Source organism: Bubalus bubalis, chromosome 14 (assembly GCF_019923935.1).
Source record: "Bubalus bubalis isolate 160015118507 breed Murrah chromosome 14, NDDB_SH_1, whole genome shotgun sequence".
NCBI lineage: Eukaryota > Metazoa > Chordata > Mammalia > Artiodactyla > Bovidae > Bubalus > Bubalus bubalis.
Window position 1 is genome coordinate 16,810,607 of NC_059170.1, and position 26,275 is coordinate 16,836,881.

The 26,275-nt window shown below is 50.1% G+C and overlaps 1 protein-coding gene across 1 annotated transcript in view; it reads right to left on the reverse strand.

Annotated features, from left to right (window-relative positions):
* Positions 1-12,066: 12,066 nt before the first annotated feature.
* The window catches only part of VSTM2L (V-set and transmembrane domain containing 2 like), a 38,026-nt gene continuing 23,817 nt past the window's right edge, over positions 12,067-26,275 (reverse strand). Inside the window, exons 2-4 of the mRNA XM_006051739.3 lie at positions 24,006-24,175; positions 22,036-22,086; positions 12,067-12,339 (exon numbers count right to left, since the gene is read on the reverse strand). Of these exons, the coding sequence (XP_006051801.1) occupies positions 12,067-12,339; positions 22,036-22,086; positions 24,006-24,175 (494 nt within the window). The remainder of the gene's footprint in view (positions 12,340-22,035; positions 22,087-24,005; positions 24,176-26,275) is intronic.

Consider the following 26,275-nt stretch of genomic DNA (forward strand, 5'->3'; position numbering starts at 1 on the left):
AATTGTTTTTCTTTATTTCTCTGAGCATCAGTTGCCCCAAAAGAAATAGCTGCCCGTTTCAAGGGTTGTCGTGAGAATTAAATAACTCCTTAAACATTTGGCATACAATAGGCATTTGACAAAGAATAGGGAGAGAGTTTAGGAGCCAGACAGTAAAGAATTTGCCTGCAATGCAGGAGATGCAGGTTCAATCCCTGGGTTGGGAAGATCCTCTGGAGAAGGAAATGGCAATCCACTCCAGTATTCTTGCCTGGAGAATCCCATGGACAGAGGATCCTGGCAGGCTACAGTTCATGGGGTTGCAAAGAGTCGAACACAACTGAGCAGCTAACACTCACTTTCATTTTAGGAGTCAGATGAATGATATAATTCATGATATCAATGATACAAAGTTTCAGAGTTTTGGTGACACAGAGTACAACAGTATGAAAAAACAGTTTGTAGTTTGGGCTGCAATAATAGGAGTGTGCTATTGGTACTGAGGGAGATACTAGCTCTGCTCTGTTAGCACTAACCAGATCCCACTTTGAGTAGCAGTTTCACTTTTGAAAGCCATGTTTTTACAGCGAACTAGATCAGTAGTTCTCAAACTGTGGTCCCCAAGTCCAGCAGCATCAGCATTATCTGGGAATTTTTTAGAAAATGCCAATTATTGGAATTCACTCCAGCCCTACTGAATCTGAAACTCTGGGGGTGGAACCTAGAAATGTATGTTTTAGTAAGCTAATGTTCCCTGATGGGTCAGATGGTAAAAGAATCTGCCTGCAATGCAGGAGACCTGGGTTCATTTCCTGGGTTGGGAAGATCCCCTGGAGAAGCGAATGGCTACCCACTCCAGTATTCTTGCCTGGAGAATTCCATGGACAGAGGAGCCTGGTAGGGTATAGTCTGTGGGGTAGCAAGGAGTTGGACTCGACTGAGTGACTAACAAACCTTAGCATGATTCCAACACATGCCAAAGTTTAAGAACCAGTGATCTGGATAGACATACCTGTTAGTGGTATATAAAGGTCTCAAAACTACACACAAGTTCCGTTGAAGGACTTGAAGATGTTCAGCCTCGAAGAAAGAAGATCTGACCAGTCTAAAAATAGGGATCAGATGGAAGATCTGATCTTCCATGTTACCTCAGTGATGGTTAGGACCAAGTGTGGGAAACGTGGCAGAACAAAGAGAGCATGTAGATTAGAGAATGTGCCCGTATCTGCAGATAAAACGCAACTTGCACAACAGCTTGAATGAGAAGTGATTTATTGATCGGTAACAGGAGTCTAGAGGTTCCTATCTGGCTAATCCACTGGATCAAAGACCCAGTCTTCTCCCATCAGTCTTTTGCATCTCAAGTGTATCAGCTGCTCTCCACATGGCTGTCCAGTGGTGGGAGATATTCCCAGCTTACATGTTCAGACGCTAAGTAGCAGAGGAAGAAAGTATGACTTCCCTGTGTCTCCTCTTAAGAAACCTTTCCGCAGAGGGACTTCCCTCTCCCTCCAACAGGTGGCCGCTTGCATCTCATTGTGAATGGGACATACCAGGTCACGTGACCCTTCCTAAACTAGTCTCCAGCTCAGAAAATGGAACTGCCAGCATTGGCATAGGCCAGAGTTAATCCACCTCTTCTGTGCCAAGGACCCCTTTGGTGAAACCTAGGGACCCCTTTCCAGAATACTCTACTTAACCTCATAGAATAAAAATGACAGGATTACAAAAGAAATCAATTGTATTGAAATACAGTTTTCAAAATTATATTTTTAAAGTGATTTAACAATAAAATTGCTTCTTTACTAGTGCACTAAATAACAAAATCTAGCAGCAAAATCTAATAACAACCATAATTTTTAAGTAGCGATGAGGGTAAACAATTTTCTGAGGTACCTGTAATAACTGTTTTGTGATATGAAAATATTTGTGATTTCCATTGGTGACAAAGTCACAAGTTACTGCTAATGATACTGTGGTTTGTTGCTTACATTTGTAATAGAAGGAAATGCTAAATTTCAGTTGGAGTTTAATGCAAAGAAAGACATCGTTTTTTTCTTTTTTTTCCCAGTGCAAGAGTGTGAATCTCAAGCATTCCATCCACAGACCCTTGACAGGAGAGGTCTGTGGACTCCACATTAAGAGCCTGTAGCTTGGATTAAGTGAGATTTGTATTCTGAGTCATGCTGTTGTTGTTGTTCAATCGCTCAGTCGTGTCCAACTCTTTGCGACCCCATGGACTGCAGCACACCAGGCTTCCCTGTCCTTCACTATCTCCTGGAATTTGCTCAAAACTCATGTCCATTGAGTCGATGAAGCCATCCAACCAACTCATCCTCTGTCGCCCCTTTTCCTCCTGCCCTCATCTTTCCCAGCTTCAGGGTTTTTTTCAGTGAGTTGGCTCTTCGCATCAGGTGGCCAAAGTATTGGAGCTTCAGCTTCAGCATCAGTCCTTCCAGTGAATATTCAGGGTTGATTTCCTTTAGCCTTGATTGGTTTGATCTTATTGCTGTCCAAAGGACTCTCAAGAGTCTTCTTCAGCACCATAATTTGAAAGCATCAATTCTTCAGTGCTCAGCTTTCTTTATGGTCCAACTCCGACATCCATACATGACTACTGGAAAAACAATAGCGTTGAGTATACCGACCTTTGTCGGCAAAATGATGTCTCTACTTTTTACTGAGTCTGGGAATGGCTAAGTCTTTACTGAGACAAGTGGCTTCAAAGGAGTGTGAATATCTGCACTAAATCAGGAAGAGGGACTTCCCTGGTGGTCCAGGGGTTAAGAATCTGCCTTCCAATGCGGGGGATGTGGGTTCAATCCCTGGTTGGGGAACTAAGATCCCACATGCTGAGGAACAACTAAGCCCCACACTGCGACTACTGAGCCCAAGTGGCAACTAGAGAAGCTGCCATGCCTCAGTGAAGATCCGACACAGCCAAGTAAATAGATAAATAGTTTTGAAAATGAAAAATAAACTAAATCAGGACTAACAAGCAAGGAAAAGAAGTGAGAGTGGGAAGAGGATGGGAGAGTAACGTAGAGGAGGAGTGAGTGTGAAGATGACTCCAGGGTCTGCTCCATGTAGAGTCAGCAAGGCCTTCTTCCAGAAGTATAACACTGGAGGAAGAAATGTTAAGGGGACTCAGACATTCTAGGATAGCTGTCAGCCTTGACATTTTACATTCACCTCATTTTATTTACTTTTGTTTCTTGGTCAATTTTCTTTACATGTTTGTATGCATTTCAAGGCACAGCTATTCAGCCCCCTGGAATATATCCCTTTTATCCCGGTCCTTAGAAGTGACCACAGCTCTCAGCTCAGTGGATGTCTTTTCAGACCACTTGCTACGCACACGTGATATCCCACCCCTTACACATTTTCATTTATTTATTTCTGGCTGCACTGGGTCTTCACTGAGGCCCTCGGGCTTTCTCTAGTTGCAGTGCGCAGGCTTCTTAACTCCACGGCTTCTCTTGTTGCAAAGCACAGGCTCTAGGCCCGTGGGCTTCGGTAGTTGCAGCATGTGGGCTCAGTAGCTGTGGTGCATGGGCTTAGTTGCTCTGTGGGATGTGGAATATTTTGGGAGGCAGGTGGAAAAATCCATTTATTTTTAAGTAGTCTTTATAAAAGCAGACAAAAGAAGTCCTAGACAAAATGAGAGGATATTACCAGGGAGAGGAGTATTTTTTTTATCATTTTTTTTTAAAGCTTTTTTGATGTGGACCGTTTTTAAGCTCTTTGTTGAATTTGTTACAATATTGTTTCTGTTTTATGTTTTGGTTTTTGGGTGGAGAGGCATGTGGGATCTGAGATTTTAGCTCCTCCACCAGGGCGCCAACCCGCACCCTCTGCATTGGAAGGCAAAGCCCTAACCACTGGACCATCAGGGAAGTCTTGGCGGGGAGTGTTGAGATACTATAGGAAGATGTTGTCATAAAAAGTAAGTTCTGGTCATGTTAATTTATAAATTTTCCTGATCCAACTAAAATAACAATCAAATTCTCTTTAACTAGACAAGTTGATCCTAAAGTTCACATGGAAAAGCAAAGAAGAATCCATGGAAGTTCTAGAAACAAAAATTAAACAGAAAGGGAAGTAGGAAACAGGCTTAGAATATATCAAAATATGTTATAAAGCCATAATAATTGAAACAGTAAAGTATTGACCCATGAATGAGGCCAGGGGGTAGAAAAGAAAGTTGTGAAACGGTCCATACGTATGATAATGATGGCACTTCAAATTAGTGGAGGAAAAATAGTGTTGAGATAAGTAATAGACATCTAGAGGGAAATAAAACGGGAACCTTACCTCATACTTTGAAGCAATTTGAATTCCTGAAGGGTAAAATTTACATTCATAGACATGAAACAATACAGAAATTACAAAATAATGCTTCGTAGATAAAAAGATTAATAGACTAATCTTATTAATAGATTGATAAAGATTAACAAATACAAAGTACTTAGCAAATTTTTGAAAAATTTAGTTGGGAGAAAAAAACAGCAAAAACAAAGCCAAAAGACAAATAAATAAAGACTGACAAAAATATTTGCCAATCATCGCACAAAGAGCTGCAAATCAATAGTATGACAACCAAGGAAAAAAAAATAGAAAAATGGGCAAGGATTATGAACTGTCCGTTCACAGAAAGGGAATACAAATGGTTCTTAAGCAAAAAGATGCTCAGTTTCACTCATTAGGAAAATGAAAATTTAAACCACCACGAGATCCTATTTTAGCCAACAGACTGATCAGGATCAAAATATTTGATAAAAGTGTTGGTGACATTGGGGGGGAATCAGGAAATAGGGCCTCTTTCTCAAGTATACAGCTTGTGGGTGTGTAAGTTGGCCCAGCTTCTGCGGAGATCAATTTTGCAATATTTACCAAAATTAAAAATGCAGAAACTCTTTGAATCAGCAATTCTAACTTCTAAATATTTATCCTACAGATATATTTGCATATGGATGCACAGATTTATACTCTGGGAAATTCACAATAAACATTGTTTATGATAGCACAAGATTAAAAGCAACCTCAATGTTCCATGCTAGGGGACTGACTACATAAATCATGGTTCATCCACATAATGGGCTATTCTACAGCCAATAAAAAACCCATGTGGAACCATCATGAAGGTAGATTGTTAGGTGGAAAAAGCAAGATTCAGACCTGTGTATATCACATTACATCATTCAAGTATTTTAACACACACACATGCACACAGAATGTAACTGGAAGGAGAGTAAGAAATTCCTAATGGGGAGACTTCCTTGGTGGTTCAGTGGTTTAGAATCTGCCTTCCAAAGCCGGGGACTCGGGTTCGGTCCCTGATCAGAGAACTAAGATCCCACATGCCTAGGGGCAACTGAGCCCATGCGCTGAAACTAGAGAAGCCCGTGAATCCCAACAAAGAGCCCAAGCAATGAAAGATCCCACATGCCACAACTGAGATCCCACCCAGTTAAATAAACAAATATTTTCTTAAAAAAGAGCTTCCTAGTGGTAATTGTTTCCAGGAAGAATTGGGAAATGGTGGATAAGTGGAAATAGAATGTAATTCTCTATAAACACTTTTAACATGCATATCATGTACCCTTATTACTTATTCCAAAAAAAAATTTTTTAAGATAGTCAAGGTTGCTTGGGGGGAGCAATTTGATACAATATCTGGTGCTAGCAATTTCATGTTTAAGGATTTCCCACACACTCTGAAATACCCTGAGAGTGCCACGCTGTTCGCAGAGCCATACTTGGGTGATCATTACCTGTAATAGTAAATCATTAGAAATAACTTAGATGCCCATCAGGAGGAGAGTGGTCAGGGTAACCGTGGTACATCCTCTGTTGAAATACTCTCCAGCAAGCAGCAAAAATGAGATAGGTCTGTATGTGGCATGCGGTTAAGTGAAACAAACACCCACCCTTATTAAAAAAAAAAGTATTTTTTTTTAAGTTATACATGTTTGTTTCTTTAAAGAATCACATAGCGCATTACTTCTCCAACTATACTCCTCTGGCCACCTCCATCAGAATCCTGTTGGATGAGGACTTCCCTGGTGGTCCAGTGGTTAAGAATCTGCCTGCCAGTGCAGGGGACTCCAGTTTGATCCTTTGATCCCTGGTCCAGGAAGATCCCACATGCTGCAGGACAGCTAAGCCCCTGCACCACAACTACTGAGCCTGTGCTCTGGAGCCTGTGAACCGCAACTACGGAAGCTTGTGCTCCATAAGAGAAGCCACAATGATGAGAAGCCCCTGTACCACCCCTGGAGAAAGCAGCACCCACCAACGAAGACCCAGCACAGCCAAAAATAAATAACCCCTCCAAAATTTCTGTTGGACATACTTATTCCTGGACTCCACTCTAGAGTTACTCAGCCCTAATCCTGGATGGTTCACAAGCTCCCGTGACTCAGATGGCCTTGGGTTTAGGTGATGTGTGGGCCCCAAGAGGGCAGGGCACCTCGCCCATTCTCAGGGTCCCTAACAGGGCTCATGAGTTCCTTCCTCCTCCCCCTGGACCAGGCCTCCAGCATCCCTGCCCCACGCTGGTCTTCACTGAACTGCTCGGATGATTCTGCGAGGTCCCTGGCTGTCTGGTTAGCTGATTTCACAGCCAGCACTGACTAGGGGCTCAGAGGGCAGTCAGTCCTGCCCTGTGCTGGGAGGGTCCAATCCCTGACTGAAACTCACTGAATGCTCTCTAATCCTTCTGAAATGGGGCATCCGTGCCTCCCACTTGGAATCCTGGGGTGAAGGAGCAAGAACTGGGGTGGGGGTGCAGAGGCCTGATACTTTGCTGTCAGTTTCTCCCATTCCCACCCAGCAGGGAGCAGAAAGGGAAGTTCTGAAGTAGAGTTGACAGGGGAGCCCTGAGAGGGTCCGCCCCTGAGGGCAGCTGGGCCGGCAGGATACGTGGGGACTGGGCCAGGATTCAGGGCCTCAGAGACCAAGGGAGCTGGGCCAGGGCTAGAGTCGCCCAGGAGCAAGAGAACCACCGGGGGCACTAACCATCGAGGTGGGTGCCATGGGTCTGAAGGCCAACAGGGGTCTGGAGTTCTGAGTTTACAACAAGCACCCGCCCTGGGCTACTCTTCTACTAGGGAGCAACTAACTTTGGGTTGCGAGGGGAAGTTTCTGAGCATTCAGGACAGGGCCTGGGGACCCTCTTTAAGAACTTCTCTCTCCGGACTTCCCTAGTGGCCCAGTGGTTAAGAATCCCCCTGGCAAAGCAGTCCCTGGTGCGGGAAGATTCCACAGGCCACCACAACTACTGAGTCCATGTGCCCTGGAGTTAGTGTTCCGCATGAGCAGCTTATGCACTGCAACTAGAGAGTAGCCCCCACTTGCTGCAACTAGAAAGCTCGTGAGCAGCAACAAAGACCCAGCAGGGCAGGGGAAAAAACAAAGAACTTCCCTTTCTCAGGGCTGCTGTTTCTCTGCTACCACCCCACCCCCTACCTGAGTACCATAGGCTGCCACTTTCAGCTCTGCTCTGAGGTCAGCACGATTTGGCTGTGGCTTCTACATAAAAAATCACAGCAATATTAACAGAAGCCAGAATTTTCCAAGTGCCTCCCAAGTGTCTGTTGTGGGCACGTGGGTGCTTTGCTATCGTTAAGAGGATCCCATTTCCCTCAACAGCTTTATTGAGATATCATTCACATACCATACAATTCACCCCTGTAAAGTGAAAAGTAAAAAAGTGAAAGTGAAAGTCACTCAGTCGTGTCCAACTCTTTGCGACCCCATAGACTATACAGTCCAGGGAATTCTCCAGGCCAGAATACTGGAGGGGGTAGCCGTTCCCTTCTCTAGGGGATCTTCCCAACCCAGGGATCAAACCCAGGCCTCCCGCATTGCAGGCGGATTTTTTACTAGCTGAGTCACATAGGAAGCCCATACAAATAGTTATGATGATTTACATTGTATATGATTTTCTGTGCTGTGCTGTGCTTAGTCGTTCAGTTGTGTCCAACTCTTTGTGACCCCATGGCCTGTAGCCTGCCAGGCTCCTCTGTCCATGGGGATTCTCCAGGCAAGAATACTGGAGTGGGTTGCCATTCCCTCCTCCATGGGGTCTTCCCAACCCAGAGATCAAACCCAGGTCTCCTGCATTGCAGGCAGATTCTTTACCATCTGAGCCATGAGGGGTGATATTAAAATTTCATTTTTTTAATTTACAGAGGTGTGTGTCCATCACCCCAAATAATTCCATTGCCCCCAAAGAATCACATACCCAATCAGTCCCCACTCTCTTTTCACCCAGCCCGGGTGACCACCAGTCTGCTTTCTGGTTCTATAGACTTTTCTATTCTAGACATTACATAGAAATGGAATCCTACAATATGTAGCTCTTTGTGTCTGGCTTCTTTCACTTAGAGTAACGTTTTGATTATCACTTAGAATAATCCATGGTGTAACAGGTATCAGTACTTGGTTCTTTCTTATTGCCAAATCTCAGTAATATTCCACTGTCTGGATATACCACATTCTATTCATCTATTCATCGGTTGATGGGTATTAAGGTTGTTTCCACTTTGGGGCTATTATTTATGAATGAATAAATAATATGAGTGAGTATTCATGCACAGGTTTTTGTGTGGACATATGTTTTCAGTTCTCTCGGGTACATACCTAGGCGTAGAATCGCTGGGTCATATGGTAACTCTACATTTAACATTCTGAGAAACTTCCAGACTGTTTTCCCAAGGAGCTGCATCATTTTATCATCCCACCAGCAGTGTATGAGGGTTCCAGTTTCTCCACAGCTTTGCCAATGTTCGTTATTCTGTCTTTTTTTATTAGGTGTTTTTATTTTTAGCTAATTAATTTTTGTGGCTATGCTGATCTTTTTTGAGGTGTACGGGCTCTTTGTTGCACCGTGTGGGCTTTCTCAAACTGCAGCACACAGGCTTCTCTGGTTGTGGCTCAGGCTTAGTTGCCCTGCACCATGTGGGATCTTAGTTCCCCCATCAGGGATCAAGCCTGCATGCCTTGCATTACAAAGCAGATTATTAACCACTAGACCACCAGGGAAGTCCTTCTCTGTGTTTTTGATCCTTGCCATCTTAGCATATATCAAGTGGTACTTCATTATGATTTTGATATACATTTCCCTGGGAGTGTTCCCATTTTACAGAAAAGGAAACTGAGACTCAGAGAGGTGAAGAACCTTCCCTGGGGTCCTGAAACAGTCATGGGCAGAGGCAGGATTCTATCCCAGGCATTATCTCTCCCCTGAGCTGTATTCCCAGCGGAGCAAGAAAACGCCCTCCAAGGAGGAGGGCACTCCCCTAAAGAGTGAGAGGGCTGTAGATGAGACACAGGCTCTTGGGAAGGTAAAAGGAGGTCCCATGAAGCCTCAGGATTTCCTGTGGAAAAGTCCTCTCCTGGCGCAGTATAGGCACTCAGGGTCTATGAGAATTGTTACCACGCTAGCACGAGCCTGTACCCCCTAGACCTTCCCAGAGGGACCTGGGCTTTTCAGGCCTGCCTTGCACTTGGGGATTTCTGGAAGGGACCATGTTCATTGAATAAAGGGACCATGTTCATTGACTGCTGGCCTGAAAGGACCATCGGTCACAGACCGTCCAGACCAGGGATCCTGTAACCAGTCCGAGCCCTGCTGGCTTCACAGCCTTGTTGATACACATCCTCATCCAGCCAGCCATCCTCCAGCCTGCTCTTCTCTGAACTTCAGCTTCCTCATCTCAAAACTGAGGATACGTGCCTCCCTTTGGGGCTGCTGTGGCGGTCAGCACCGTGCCTGGGGCACACTTAGTGCTCAGCCAACGTCAGTCATCATTCCAGCAGCTCCCAGACCCCGCCCTTGAGGAAGCTCACTCAGTCTTGCTGGCAGGGGAGCTCGGGGACAGGCAGATGCCCCAAGCTCCGTGTGGGTGATGCCAATGGTTTCTGTAGGGGCACAAAGTGGGTGCCATCTGGGCATGCTGGCTACAAAGGCTTGACTGATACACCCCCAGGCAGATTCTCAGCAGGACCGAAGTGGGCAGGACTCTTGGCTGGGATGAGCAAAGTGGAGTCCAGAGCCCAGGGCATGATGGAAGGAACAGTCAAGCTTGGCAAAACAGATTTCAATAGCTTAGCCTCTCTGAGCCCATTTCCTCAACTGTAATATGGGGGGGTTGATACCTGGGGAGAAAATGAGACCCCCTAAAGGGATGCCTAAACCTCCCAACTGAGCAGTCCACGTGCTCACATGCAGGGCCATTAATTACAGTGCACCCAGATGGGACCACAGATTCTTGTCAACAGTATTAATGGATGCATAAATTGATAAGTTGTAGGATAGTTGAAAGGTAATAAAAATGGACACATTACAGACACATGAAATAATCTAGGTGAATCTCACAAACATAGCAATGTATGAAAGAACAGATAGGGTATAATTCCATGCATATAAAGTTCTAAAAATGTAGACAAAACTCAACCATATTGTTTAAGATGACATACATATAGGTAGTAACACTGTAAAAAAAAAAAAAAAAAAAAAGAACACTGAGAATGGGATTACCTTAAAAATCAGAGTGGTGGTTCCCTCTGGGAGAGAGGAGGAGGTAATCTGGAAGACACACGGGCCAGGCAGGGGATTCTTTTCTGGGGTTGCCTGGTGAGCTGGTAACTCACCCTTACTTCATTTATAAGTTATTTATTCACAAAATAGTGTAAACATGTTTTTTGTTCGCTTCTGTATGGGTAATGATTTCAAAATCAGAATAATTCAAGCGCCCGGTAATTGGATTGGCGCTGGACGAGGGCTGGTTTTCTTTCTCCTTGAGCCCCCACTGGAGTTCGTTCTGTGCTTGGGGGGCCGAGAGCAGGTGTAAGAAGGGACCGAGTGAGGCGCGGGTATGGGCTGGCCTCCCCCTCCCCATCTCCCCCTCCCTGGTGGCACTGTTCCCAGACGTGAATGCCCCAGAAAGACTCTGCCCAGGGTTTTTTTTAAATCGCTTTATTCAGGTTGGCTGGTAGTCACGGACTGGATCGTGTGTACAGGGTAACCCACACCCCCCCAGGCAAAGCCTAGGCCTCTCCCACATCCCCCGACTCCATCGCTGAGGGGTGGCCAGAGGTTCCAGCCAGTTCTGAGGGGGTGTGGGGCTCAGTAGAAATATTTACAAATCACCAAGGGGGTGGGTGCCCCCCTGCTCAGGAGTTGTGAAAGGATTTGGTATGGGGGGGCCCTTGGCTCCCAACAGCCCCAGGCCCTTGAGGGGGGGGTTCAGCATGGGTCCTGGGAGGGGGCTGGGATGGTAGGAGCTGGCAGAGGGGGCTCCTGCGGAGCCTCGAAGACCCTCCAAAGGGTCCCGCTGGTGCAAGACTCTGCCTGGGGCCAAGGGGTCAGAGGGGAAAGGCCCTCCTTCTGACTTGCCATGTGAAGGGGCAGATCTGGGGTCCCCCGCCTCCCTGGTGGGTGGGACAAGGGGCTGATTCTTAGTGGGAGGAGGCTGAACATGACTGGAGACGGTGGGAGCGGTCTCCCTGTCCTCCTAGGGCCCCTGTGAGCCACTTGGCCAAGGGGTCACGGCTCTCCTGGGGGGCTCTGTGCCTCACTCCTTCACCAGAGGCCCTGGTTCTGCTCAGAAGATTCAAGTCCACATTTGGGAGGGGTCACCGTTCCACGCCCCGGGGTCCAAGCGGGGGATGGGAGATAGGAGGGAGAATAAGGCTGGGAGGCCCCCGGCTTGGGACGGGATGGGAGACAAGCAAGCAAAGCGAAACACTGGACTCGACCGAAGCTGGTGACAGACGGGGGCGGCTCGGTCCCGGCCTGGTGCCCCAGCCCAGCGTTCCGGGGCGGCTGTCCCCTGGGTGCCCCGGGCCACCTTCTCCGAGCCAGGTCCTGGCGGGGGTCTGAAGGGGGAGGGTTGGGTGGGGCTTACATGCTGAGCTGAGGGGTGGTGGGCGCAGGGCCGAGGAGGGGGCCACGGGCCGTCTCGGGGATGGGGAGGAGCTGGATCCGGGCAGCCCCGTCCCCGGCGGTCCAGCGGCTCCTCGTGCACTCGATACAGCCAGAGGGGCGCGGGGCGGGCCGGCGGCAAGCTGGGCATCAGTCTAGAGGCTGCAGGCCTCCTCGTCCACCGAGCGCTTCCGCAGCTCCTTGCCGGGCTTGGGGGGTGGCGGGGCGGGCGCGGCAGGTGGGGCCTCTGGCAGGTGAAGGACGGAGTTCTCCCCCGGCTGCACCCGCAGGTAGGCCTTGACCTTGTGGTGCCGGGCCTTACCGTCGCTGAAGTCGATGACACGGCACTCGTAGGTGCCTTCGTCCGTGGGCTTCACGCGCGACAGGCGCAACTTGTGGGAGATGTTGCTGCCCACTACCTTGACCACCTGGGGGCGACACAGAGACAGTGACCTTGGCCACTGGAATCCAGGCCCTGCTCCGCGGGTGGGGCCCCAGGGACACTCCCATCAAGGCTTGCGGAGTTCAACAGCAGAAAAGCCAAAGCAACTTAAGTGTCCATCAACAGATCACATAAACAGGTGCTGGTCAGTTCATTCAGTGGAATATTGCACAGCAGTGAAAAACCATGAGCTAGAACTAGCCATATTAGAGCTCAGGGATACATGGGGTGAAAAGATCTCATTGCGAAACTCTTGCCCTATGATGCCATTTCTACAAAGAAAGGCATGAAAACACTCTACACTGGTTTTGGTGACTTGTGTGTGGGCAAGTTTGAAAATAGACACCAGGGAACACAGTGTGGCCTCAAAGCTATGGTTATTTCTGGAGCAGAGCCCAGGGAAGGGCTGGGGTAAACTGCAAAGTGAATTCTTAGCCTTATTTGTCAAAATAAAATAAAATAAAGGCTGATCACAAATATATCAGGATGCTAATAATAGCTTACTCCAGTGGAGGTGGGGCACGGGAGGAGCAAGACTGTGATATTTCTCTTCATATTTTGGCTTTTTGCTCATTTACTTATTGGATGGGGTTTTTAAATTTTTACTTAAAATTGAAATATAGTTTATATACAATAAGGCACACACAGCTTAATGAAATTTTACGTGTATGCTGGGTGTGACCACCATCCAGAGCAAGGCATGGGACGTTTACAGCCTTCTGGAGTGCACCCTAGTGGCCCCTCCTTGTCAATTCTCACCCCCTTAGGTTACCTAGTACTCTGATTTTTATCACCCTAGACTAGTTTCTCCTGTTCTTGAACTCATTTGTATGTGTCTTCTTTCACACGACATACTCTCAGTGAGATTCCTTCATGTTGCCTGGCTCATGTTGCATGCCTTGTTCCTTTTTATTGTAGTGTAGTATTTCATCACATGGATATACTGCAATCTATTTATCCAGCCACCTGTTGATGGACATTTGGGTAGCTTTCAGATTAGAGCTCTTCTTAATAAATCTGCCACAAGTATAAAGCTGCTGTGAATTTTTTCAATTAAGAAGGAAAAGGCAGTTGGACAGTCATATGAGATACATCACTGGGGAAGCTAGATGAGGACAGGGGACTCTGTGATCTCTTTGTAACTTTCTATGAGTCTGCAATTCAAAATAAAAAGCTGAAATAAAAGCGAAGTTTGGCCTATAAAGTGGGGGTGTTGTAAAAGGGGGCTTCCATCCTTCTTGTCCCCTTCTTCCTTAGAGCCAAAAGAAGCCCCTCCTACAGCCCGCACTCAATCTAGACAGAACAGGGGAGAACAGTCCCTAATAGCCAGCTGCGACACCCTGCTCAGTGATGTCATTACCAGCTGGCACTGCAGGCTCGCCAGGGCCAGGGTGGAGCTGAGTGAGCTTCAGACTGGTGGCCCCAGTCCGGAGCCCAACTGGTCCTTCTTTCCAGGGGGGTTGGTGAAGGGGACAGATACCCAGCCTGCCTGTTCTTGCCACAACCCAAATTCTGTAGGAGGACACCCTTGCTGATCACCCTTGCAGTGAGGAGGCCAGGGTGAGAAAGAGGACGGTATCTGAGGTGATGTGTTCACCATGCAGCTGGGCCCTCACACAACATGACTTCTAATCATCCCATTAATTGGCTCTGGCCTCCCTGGTTCCTTCCTCCTGGATGCCAGGCTCTTTCTGACCTCACAGCCTTTGCTGGTCTCTCTGCCAGGATGCTGTCTCCCATCACCTCCTTGACTCCCATTCATTCTCAAACATCACCTCCTCCAAGAAGCCCTCCATCACATCCTCCTGTCTATTTCTTTCCTAACACTCATCACAACTGGAGAACCAAATATTTGTCTGTTTACTTGATTTTTGTTTTTCTGACTAAACTATAAACTCCACAAGGGCAGGAATGATATCTATCTTTTCCATCTCAGTGACCACTCCAGAGCCTGGTACCCTGTAAATAATAATAATGAAAAAATAAAACATATAAGTGTTTAAATGGACTTACTCTAGTCCCTCCTTTCTCCAAATGAAGTGGTACCCAGATATCATGCTTGTTAATTTTGGGTCACATATATATGATCATACCCACTTTACAGATGGTGAAGCTAAGCCTCTGAAAGACGTGGCTTTCCCATGGGCATCAAGTCAGTGAGCCCAGGTTGCCTTTGCACACTCTAACCCTTCAAAGGTGTGATGGGCCCACAGAGGGTCACCCAGAGGTAGCAGGGCCACAGGGCACTTCCCAGGCTCCGGAAGGGAAGAGAGCAGTGGGCAGCTGCTAGGAGCCTGGCTCACCCTCTCTTACTCTGACCTTCCTGGCTGGTCATCATCCCCCACAAAGCAAGAGTACATGGGCTTATGGCACAGCAGGAGGCAGGGGGTGGGACAGAGGCAGAACTGCCCACCTTCCCTGTAGAGCAAGCAGTGGGAGACTCTTCCAGCTGCCACCCTGGGTGTGAGACACCCCCTCCTCCCCGGTACTGGGGCAGGGCCCAGCTGGAGGCCATCAGCCCTGCTGGTTCCATCACCTCTGACCAAGGGCACAGAGAGGTCCTGGGGCCCTGCCACGCTCTCAGGCGAGTTAGGAGATGCCGTTGCAAATGCACAGCGGGGAGTGAATTACCTCAACATCTGTTTCCCTCACGGATATTAATTATCCTTCATTTGTCAACCCTACAAGGCGCTAATGGAGTAATAATGTGAAGCGCTGGGAGGAGTGCTGGGGAGGGAGCACCATGCATGGCCCACCCCTCCGCCCACACTTTCCCTTCCCTGGACCGGAAGCCCTGGTCACTGGCTCCCTCCTACCCCATCACCCCTGTGTGTGACCTCCCCCACTCAGGGAGGAGAAGGGAGACAAGGAGAACAGCAAACAGTTCTGGGAGGCTGGATCTGACCCTGACCTGTCCCGAGCACCCTGACCTCAGTTTTCTTGGGCTGGATTCATCCTTTCATTCGACAAGACCATGAGCGAGACCCACTCTGAGTCAGGCTCTGGGGGCCTGGGTGCTGCGAGCCAGCCAGACCCCTGCAACTCCCACCTAGGCTCCAGATCTAAGGGAGAATCCAGACCTTACATCCGTAACCAAGCACCCGGGGGAGCCGGCTTACACCAGGATGATGGGAGAGGACACACATCAGTCCTGGGGACCTGCATCTGTAAGCACCACCCAGAGAAAGCAAATAATAAAAACAGTAACAACAGTTAACAGCAGAGCTGGTAGCTAATATTTATGGAGCACTTGATCCCTGGGAGATGATGTGCTAGAGTCTACGCTTTATTTAAATCCCATAATAAATAACCCCAAGACATAGGCACTACTGGGATACCAAGATGTAGGCACATTGGGATACCCATTGTAAGGGTCAGGAAACAGGGCTCAGAGAGGTAAGGTGACTTGCCCAAGGCCACCCAGCTGGTGACAAGAACCAGGTCCTAATCATATCCCTGGGGATTCTCCCAGGACCAGTAAACAAGTCTGTCTTTCCACCCACCCTCCCCTGTCTTTCCCTAGGCCTCCAGCCTTCCATGTCTTCAGGCAGCCTGGCCCCTTCCTCAGAAGCATCTCTTACGTGAGGGAGCCATCATCTTACCCAGGCTTCATGGGGGTGGTGGAGCAGCCTGTTGGATTTCAACATTCACAGACTGGGCAGAAAAATCCTGCAGCCCAGCCCCCCAGCATGGGGCTGTGAGGCAGAGAGACCCCCACGTGGAGGCCTGGCTGTAAATCATAATCGCCTCGGCCTGGGCATCGACAGGCCTTAGCAGTGCAATTAAGCACCTAATTATGCTGAAAGAGACAAGGTGGCCAGTCCACGCCATGACCAAGCTCAGCCTCCTTCTTGCCTGCCCATGGCCCAGGCCTCGCTGGACACGGCAGGAGCCCACAGACCATGAGGTAGGTGGGCTGGGATCCTTCTCCCGAGCTGTACCAAGAAGAGTGGATGATGGCAAATTAATCCATGGTGCCAGACCTTTCCTCCATGTGTCCTCAGCCTAAGAGTGACGTGGTAACCCTGAGAAGGTGCCGGGTGGGGAGCAGAGGGTCAGGAGGTCCTTTCCCCAGGCCGGGCTCTGAGCTCTGCCACTCCTGAGCTTCCATCAGGAACACCCAGCCAATTCACCAGTGCCCAGCTGGTAAAGAATCCGCCTGCAATGCAGGAGACCTGAGTTCGATTCCTGGGTTGGGAAGATCCCCTGGAGAAGGGAATGACTACTCATTCCAGTATTCTGGCCTGGAGAAGTCCATGGACTGTATAGTCCATGGGGTCTCAAAGAGTCAGACATGACAGAGCAACTTTCACTTTCACTTTGGCAAGGCCAGACACCAACTCAGAGTCTCCCCAAATCTGGGCCCCAGAAGGCCTCACCCATTGCAGCTAGACCCTCCCAAGTCATGACCCCCATATCTCCCTTCACACGGGCACAATCTGTCTCTGAATCCCACTGATCTTCCTGCTAAACATCACTGGTCCTTCCTTTCTCTCCGGAACCCAGATCCCCACGCACTGGCCAGGGCAATATCCCAGCCTCCCCCAGGGGCTCTCCAAAGTGCTTTGCTGCTAAGTCACATCAGTTGTGTCCGACTCTGTGCAACCCCATAGATGGCAGCCTACCAGGCTCCACCGTCCCTGGGATTCTCCAGGCAAGAACACTGAAGTGGGTTGCCATTTCCTTCTCCAGTGCATGAAAGTGAAAAGTGAAAGTGAAGTAGCTCAGTCATGTCCGACTCAGCGACCCCATGGACTGAAGCCTACCAGGCTCCTCCATCCATGGGATTTTCCAGGCAAGAATACTGGAGTGGGCTGCCATTGCCTTCTTTGGCTCCTTCCAATCCATCCCCCTAAGACAGTCAGACATATCTTTCCAAAATGGCTCCAACTTAGAACCCTTCCTGTGATGGCTCCCCATAGTGGCTGCTGGGGGAATCCTCTACTTTCCCTCACCCACCAATCTCCAGCAGTTCCTCCAGCACACACACACACACACACACACACACACACACACACACTCAGAGAAGTTCCCTCTACTCCAAGTCAACCCCCCTACACTCCAGTGCTCACTTCAAAGAACACCTCCTCCAGGAAGCCCTCCAGACCCCTCAGACTAGGTCAGGTCCTCTGTGACTGGCTGCACTCCTTCTTATTTTGATAGTCACAGCTGTAATTTTACTTTTTATCATGTGTGATGGTTGAGTTATCATCCATTTGCCACACCGGCTGGGAGTACCCTGAGAGTGGGGACTGGGTGTGTGTGACCATGGCCTTCACAGAGTAATCTTTGGGGCCTCAGCCAAAGGCTGGCTGCTCTGTGCCTATTTCAAGGGATTCCCAAGATGCATGGAGTGATTTCGACGCCACATGAATCTTGCTTCCCTTTCAGACTTCAGAATTCCATGCCCTTTGTATACCGTGGATCACTGCAGGAATTTTCAAGGAAATAGAAATGTCTTCTACAGAAAATAAAGTCGTAGTACACCATGACCCACTGCTTGGCCTGTTAATCCTTCATGAAGAATGCAGAGCTCATGTGCTGCTCTCATCCCCAGCCCCTACTCCCTGCATCAGAAACCATGCAGTATTCATGCATGTATCACATGTATGGGGTGGGCAGGCAAGGCAGGCAGGGGCTTGATCTGACAAATACTGCTGCTGCCTTTTAACCATTTATGCAGGTTTGGGGGCCTGGGGTTGGGAGGTGCTGTTTGCTTTCCACAGTTTTTCAAAAATCCAATTAGATCCCAACAGTTAAAAATCAGGGGCTTCCCCTTTGCATTACAGGGGACACTGGTTCAATCTCTGGTCTGGGAAGATCCTACATGCCGTGGGGGCTGCAGTGTGCTTTCTGAGGCCTCTTTGGCTGCCCGTTGGCTTTTAGGACTTGGCTGGAGAGAAGGCAGGGCTTAGGCTAGCAGGGCTGGAGCACAAGGCCACATGTATATTGGGACCCAGGCTGCCCATGGCTGTTTTGGACTGAAACAGGTTACATGAATCTATAGCACAAACAACTGCAGTTAGACCAAAGAAGGGACTAACAGTAACAGAGGCAGGTGAGCCTCCTGGGAAAGAGGATGCATGTGGAGAATTTCACCTTATTTTCAAATTCAGCAGTTGGGAGCCATCTCTACTTACAAAATTGTTAGTTAAGGGGAAATTAATTCCAAAACACAGCACTTTAGTGAACTCAAAAGAAAGACTTCCAGAACTTGAAAATGGACACAGGCAGAATTTATCTGAGCCCCAGGAATGAGGTCCTGATGAGGGAATCCTTAGCATATACAAGCTCCCAAGGGAGATAATTTTTAAGGCCAGGGGATCCTTCCCCAGGCCTCAAGTTAAATGAGATAAATCACATTGTAAAGTACTCATCATGGTTCCTGACATATGGCAAGCACTCAATGAATGTTAGGTGCCTTGTTATTATTGTTATCAATGCTATTATTGCAGGTGCCTGTAATTTAAACGATCTCCTTATGAGATTCTGAGCTCTTTTCATTCCCTCTCCCGTTTTCTGCAAAGCTGGGCCTCCTTTCCCTGCTCCACACCCCTCCACCCCCAATTCTGGGAATAGGAATCATGTGATTTGAAAATTCATATTAAGTTTCCACTTTAGTAACCACTGTCATTTACACGGCCGAATCCAGAGGACTTTACAGTTTCCATAGCGCTTTTCATATATTTGTTAGACAGCAGTGAGCGGGGGAAGAGAGGCCCAGGGAGGGGGCAAAGCTGGACCAGGACTCGAGTGGTCCTGGGACATTTGGCGCTGGCCCCACTGTGTCCTCCCTGACCTACCCCTGCACTCAGCGCTGCCGTATCTCAACCTCCCCAGGGCCACCATAGTGAACCCAAGGAGTTACTGCACCCACGATGGAGCCCTGCCTCCACCAAACCCCCAGAGACTCATTTTACTTCCTACTCTGAACCTGGGGCCCCCAAGGTGCTGACGCTGCCCAGCCAGAAGACTGAGCTGTTTGTCTTCCACAGTTTTTCAAAAATCAAATTAGGTCCCAACAGTTAAAAAATCAGGGACTTCCCTGGTGGTTCAGTGGTTAAGAATCCACCTTGCAATGCAGGGGACTTGGGTTCAAGTCTGGGAAGATCCGGGAAGATCCCACATGTCTCAAAGCAAGTAAGCCTGTCTGCCACAACTGCTGAGCAGAGCACATGCTCTGTAACAAGAGAAGCCACCGCAATGAGAAGCAACTAGGGAGTAGCCCCCGCTCAGTGCAACTAAAGAAAGCCCGCATGCAGCAACGAAGACCTAGCACAGCCAAAAATAAAATAAATTAAAAAAAAATTGGGACATACTTCCTGGAATTTAGGATTTTTAGGTGACATGGGACTCTGGGGCCAGCACTCCTGCATGGCTCATCTGGCTCCTGCAGGTACAAGGCCTTCGTTCCCAGGCCCCACCTTCCCACATGACCCCTGTACACATACATGCACAGGCACGATGCGTATGGTGTTGGCATGTCCGTGTATCAAAATCTGTGTCTGGCTTTGTGCTGCCATTGGCCTGGGTGTGTGTTTGTGTGTGTGTAGCAGTCACTTGGTAAATATTTATTGGGCGCTGACTACCTGCCAGGCACGGTGCCAGGCTCCAGAAATCAGGCAGGCGCAGTCCCAGCCACACTGTCTTCAGGGAAGACAGGCCTGAAATGTCTTCAGGCAAAAGACAGACAAAAAAAGACAGACAAAAATGCAGCCAGCAAGGAGAAGGAAGGGGCGCCGGCTGAGTCCCAGGGTCCAGGGAGGCTTGATGAGCTGAGCTCTGAAGGAAGAGAGAGGAACTGTTTTCTAGGCCAAGGGACTGGCCTGTGTAAATGTCAGAAGGTAGGAAGGAATGCGAGGCTGGGAGGCAGCCAGGGTTGGGAGGGACAGGGGAACCAGGTCCAACAGATGAGATGGCCCAGAGGGTGAGCAGAGCGAGCTGCACAGAATCTTGAAGGCCATGGAGAAATCCGAGCCTTCTCTCGGGCTGCAGGAACCTAGGGTGTGCTGTTCACAGATGTCCGCTAACTGTGTGTCCATGTACTTAAGAACTATCACAGGAAAGGTGCTCTCTGCACATGGAAATGGGTCTGTGTTTGGGAATCTCCTAACCAGAGCCCCAGCTGGTACAGGAATCGCCAGGAATTGGGGTGGGGGGTGGGCATTGCATGATCATGCTGAGTACATTTATTTTATTTAACTAATTAGCATCTTTGCATGCCCCTCACATGGGGCCCAGCAGCCTTGAATTCTAATCCTCTAAGTCAATTAGATTATTTTCTCCTTTGCGTTAGATGCTTCTTAAACCCCAAGCAAAATCATCAGTGAGAGAGTTGCCATGAACGGGGTATATTAATGTACACAGAGGTCTCCACCTGGCCAGGCTTAACTGATGGGTGTTTGGGCAAGAAAAAGATGTTACACATGGGCGTGCTGTTGGCAGAGGATGAGGGTAAGGGGCCAGGGTCGGTGGGCCAGCAGCCGCCCTGAGCCAGAAATGATTTACGTTTTCCCAGCTCAGAAAGGCCCCGAGGGTAGATAGCACAAATGATGCTTTGAAGGCCTTTCTTCTGTCATCTGCCCATCTCCTGTCTGAGCCTCCGTGGGAGCCTCCCTCCCAGCCTCCCGGCCTCTGTTCTGCCACCTCCAGGGCCTGGCATGACACCTCATGCCTCCCGGTGCCCACTCTTTACACTGTGAATTCTGCTCTAGGTGATCCTCTGTGTCTAAGTGGCCTTGGGGCCCTGAGCTCCCCAACAAGTCCTTGATGGGCTTGGGAAGGAGCAGCAGAAAAGAGTGAATCTGGAGGTCACTCCCACCAACACGCATCCATACCCCTGTGAGCACCTGCATCTTCTGGGCATGTGTCCAGTTGACTCCCAGCCTCCTGCCAGGCTGACTGCATGCCCCATGCACAAACCCAACCTGGTCCCATGGCCACACGTGTCACCAGGTCACTCCCCTCTCCTCAGCCTCTTCCAGACTCTGCTTGGGGCACCCTTCTCTACAAAAACTGGCACTCCCTGAGTCCCCTGGGTGCCCTACCTCATGGGGCTCCAGCATAGCCTGGAGACAAAAGCTCCATGTGGCCCAGCCAAGTCATGACCTCCAGCAAAGCTTTGACCCCTCTAAGCCTCAGCTGCCCCATCTGTAAAATGGGCAAAAGCTTGCCTTTCCCTTGAGAGATGGAGCAATGATAAAAATGAGTCAATGCATTAGAAGGCCCGGCCAGCCCTGAAACCCTTCGGCTGTAGGTCCTCTGTCCCGCCTCACGTCCGGAGCCAGATGACCCAAGTGACCGTGAGAGGCCGCAGCCATCATTTGTGATGGGCCGAAAAAAGCCAACTCAGTCTCATTAGTTCCTCGTTGGCTTCCCAAATAAAAAATGCTGCTGAGACAGGCACGAAGCATCAGGGATGCAGAGCCTTGGCCCCGACAGGAGAGAATGCATCTTCTCTCCCCTGTCATTTGTTTGTGCCTGTCATTCAATGAACTTGAAAAATCTCTGGCTTTTAAAAAACAGCTGGGCCAATTTTTTCCCCTTCTTTTTTTTTATTTTTTCCTTCTCCTCCATCTTCTTGCCAAAGCTCCCTGCTGAACTAGACCAATTTTTTTTTTTTTTTTAATTACAGCTGTGTCCTCCATTAGAGCCCTTGTAAGAAGTCATTATCAAAACTCACACTTATTTTGGTGGCGTCCTTCCCTGCATCTTCCTGCTGAGATGCTTTTAGCTGTTGGGAGCGGGAGGGTAGAAAAAGCAGAGACAAGGCGTTAGCATCACAGGATGGGGATATGGGCCACAGCTAAGATTCTCGAGACAGCAGGTGATGCTCCAAGGACCACGGGTCTGGAGGCGGGGCTTGGGGGGGTTAGTCCTTCAGCTCTGCGTCCACTCAGGGATGGAGGTGAGTCAGAGCAAAGATAAAGGAGGTGTCTGTAAAACTGACTGCACATGCGCTATGCATTCTGATATGGAGGGTACTTGGAGATACACAGGGAGGGTAGTAGGTGTGAACAGGCAAAAATGTAATTCGGGTTTGGTGTGTCTGTAGGACTGTCTGTCTGCACACTTGCATCTCTCTCCATCTGTGGATGCGTCCTGTTTTCAGGTTTGTTTGCACAGATGCTGCCAGAGCCCTGCCCACATACTATCCCCTGCAAACTGACCTCAGAGGCTTCCAACTGCAAAGCCCGCAACTCTGTGCCTGAGAGCTTTCTCTGACCACTGGAGTCCTCTAAGCCAGTGTGCTGGGGAGTGGACACCTCCGGGAGCCAGATGATTTTAATATGTATTTGTGAATATGTTAGAAGCCATTTCATGAAACATGCAAGAATGTGTGAGCATGCCTGTGTGTGCATATGAGGGTGTGTCATGTATGTGTTCATATGTGAACAGGTGGGCAGACACATATGTGTTTGCATAATACCTATATACACACAAGCGTAAGAATGAGAGTGTCTTAGTTTGCTCCCCCAGAAGCAGACCTTGAGACAAAGATTCAAGTGCAAATGATTTATTTGGGAGGTGATGCCAGGAAACACCAGGAGGTGAGTGAGTGAGTGATACTAAAGAGCGAAGGAAGTTAAGGTTGGGTATGTCCTCAAGCCAGTTACCACCGTGGGCAACTGAACTTTCTCCCTCTGAGCACCTGGGGATGCTCTTCAGTTATCCCGACTGAAGAGTGAGGGAGCTGGGGTATTTACCCTCCAACTGCTGTCAGCCGTTGATGGAGACCTTTCCCAGCCTGCCTTCCGGGCCGGCAGGCTCTGTGGTCCAGAGAAAGCCCACAGGCAGTGTTGCAGGGACTGGCAGTGGGGCTGGTGGTAGGTGATTAGCACTGGCCAGGCAGGTGGGCGGGGACACCAGAAGCATATGCCTCCACGGGGTGTGTGTGTGTGTGTGTGTGAGTGAGTGTGCAAGTGTGCCATGACTGGGCTGCCTCGTGTGTCTGCAGGTATGTGGAAGGGCATGCATGCACGTGTGTGTGTGTGTGTGTGTGTGTGTGTGTGTGACCGAACTGGGCTAAGACTGCCCTGTGTTTAGAGGGCTTGCAAGAATCCGCCTGCAATGCGGGGGACCTGGGTTTGATCCCTGGGTTGGAAAGATCCCCTGAAGAAGGGAAAGGTTCAGATCAGATCAGTCGCTCAGTTGTGTCCGACTCTTTGCAACCCCATGAATCGCAGCACGCCAGGCCTTGGCCTGGAGAATTCCATGGACCCCATAGTCCATGGAGTCGCAAAGAGTCAGACAGGACTGAGCAACTTTCACTTTCACTTACAAAGCAAGTGCTCCCAGGGCTTGGAGAAGGTGAGTCAGGAGACGCGCCTTGCCCAGTAACCTGGAGCCAGCTTCCGTCCCTCTGGCATCAGTTTCCCCACCTGTACCTTAAGGGCGGGACTCTGCTCCCTGCAGGGCCCTACCAGCTGCGCGCATCCCAAGTACACAGCCTCGCTCCGCTCCCTACTCCGACCCCCCCACCAAGCTTCCATTCCAGGAAGGGAGGGAGAGTGCTGGGAGCTGCAGAGGACGAGCACAGCTGGAGCCCGTGCCCCTCAGAGACGATGAGGGGCAGAGACATACCCCCTCCCGGGGAGTTGGAGGGCCGGGATCCTCCCAGCCCCACTCGGATAAGGCTCTCCCGGGTGGTACCTGGTTCGAGGCCCACGCCTGCTTGTCCGTCCAGTCCCTGTGGCTCCGCACGTACCACCACTGGATCTCCAGCGAGTAGGAGGGGGAGCCGCTGCCGCGGAAGGAGCAGGCCATCTCCACGTCCTCGCCCGTCCGTGCCGTCATGTCGTGGGGCGTCTCTGTGAACAGGGCTGTGCAGAGACACCGGGGGAAGGGTAGCCAAGGGCTCAGGAAACCTCAGGGCCGGTGGCGGGGGCGGGGGGAGGGGAGGGGGTGGGGCGGGGTGGTCTGGCTGCTGGTGGGGCGCTTGGACCAGCTCTGGGAGGCTGGGCAAGAGGGCTGGGCAGTGGCGGCAGGTGGCAAGACTTGGGGATGAAGGAGGAGGTCGGGGGGCCCCGAATGTCCCACAGGGGCCAGCCCTCGACCCCCGAGACCGCGGGCAACAGATTCTCTGGAGAGGGTAGTGACAGATCCGAGGAGGGCTTGGTTGGAAGGTGTGAGCAAGAAGGCCAGGAGGCCAGGAAAGAAGCTGCTGCTTTCATCAATTCTTCCCAATTTCTCTACCTGCTCTGCCCTGGGGGCGGGGGGGGGGGGGCGGTCTTCTCAATCCCAGAGCACAGCATTCAGCACTGTCTTTGAGAAATCAGACCAGACCTGAGCCTCCGCCTCAATCAAGGAACCTTGCCGGGGTCCCCTCTGCCCAGGTTGGGGGGCAGGCCACTCCCACCTCCCCTTGGTCTCCATTCTGTCCTGTGAACAGGCCTCACTTTGGTCTCCGCTGTTCCCAGTGCCTGAAGTGTGCTTCCCTTGGTGCCTCTTTGGCCAGGCAGGTCACTCAAAGCTCAGCTGAAACCTGGCCCCCTCAGAAAGGCCTTCCCTGACCCACTGGGTCGGTTCCCCTCAACACCCCGGTCATGGTCACGCACATCCGCTGGCTGCGGGCACTGCCTGTCGCAGCTGCAGGACAGTAGGGACCAGAGCTCCCTCACTACACATTTCCTGGCACCTGCGAGATGCCCCAAACAGGTGGTACAGTCTCCATCCTCTCAAGGCCCCCAGGGGACGGTGGGAGACCCAGGTGCCTCCCGTCACCCGCGCCCCACCCCCCCAAGCCGGGTCCAGCTCCCCACCAAAGACGGAGCAGCGGTTCCCCAGACGCAGCACGAGCCCCACCCTACGGCCACCCCCACCACGCTAGCAGAGAAATGGGAAAACCAGTCCCTACTCGGTGCAGTCCAGCACTGCTCCCACCATATGTTCTGTCTCTTGTCTTTCCAAACAAACATTACTGTCCTGAGACGTAATTAGAATTCTTTCCTCTTCTCAGGACGGATTATCTCTCCCTGGAAAGATGCCTGGCAGCGGCAGGTCACCCAGGGAATGTTGCCTCCGTCGGTCCCTGCCACCCCAGGTCTGTTTTGCTGCTGCCAGGCGCCCCCACCCAGCAGGCAGACAAGCCCACCTTGCAGCCCCAGTGGTCCCTCGGAGGTGGAGGAAGACAGCCTGACTGGAAGCAGGGGTCCTGCTCTGAGGTCACCTGTTGCCACCCCGCTCCCATGATCCCAAGCACTTTGGGAGGGTCAGGATTGATAAAATCCTGCTGTTTCTGCTGTACACACAGGGTTTCCAAATGGAGCTTGACTCCAGCAATGAGCCTGTGGGCTAAGAGAATGTCTGTGACATCCTTGACCTCCAAGGTCATGGGTTTAGGCTGCCCATGTTCTCTGAGGTTTGCGAGGGACTGACTGCCGTTGCGTAACAAAGCCAGTTTAATAAGAACGGAGATGTTGTTTGAGTTACTGAACACGTGTCAAGGGTGGTGTGTCAGCAACTGAGAGCTGGGACTGTCCTTGTTTCCAATGGGCAGGAAACACAATGGGCTCCTGGAGGAAGGTACTTGCCCACCCACCTTTGACCTCCAAGTGACCCAGCCCCCCAAAAACTGTAGGGTCTCCCTTGCCTCCTTTGTTCTTTCCCTTATGCCCCCATTCGGTCTCTGGGGAGTTCCATGGGTTCTGTCTCCAGAACATCTCCTGAATCAAGCCCCTTCTCTCCGCTTTTACTGCCCCAGGCTGGGCCAGCCATCACAACCTCTGGCCCATGATAGCGGGGGAGCCACTGGCCTCCCTGCCACCATCCACCCTCCTCATTCATTTATTTTCAACACAGCAGCCAGAGGAAATTTGGCAAAACACCAATCAGTCCCTCTCTCTCTCAAATCTCCCATAACACCCTCGCCCTAAGATAAAAAACCAAAGCCTTTACAGTGGCTGACAAGGCCCTCCTTGTTC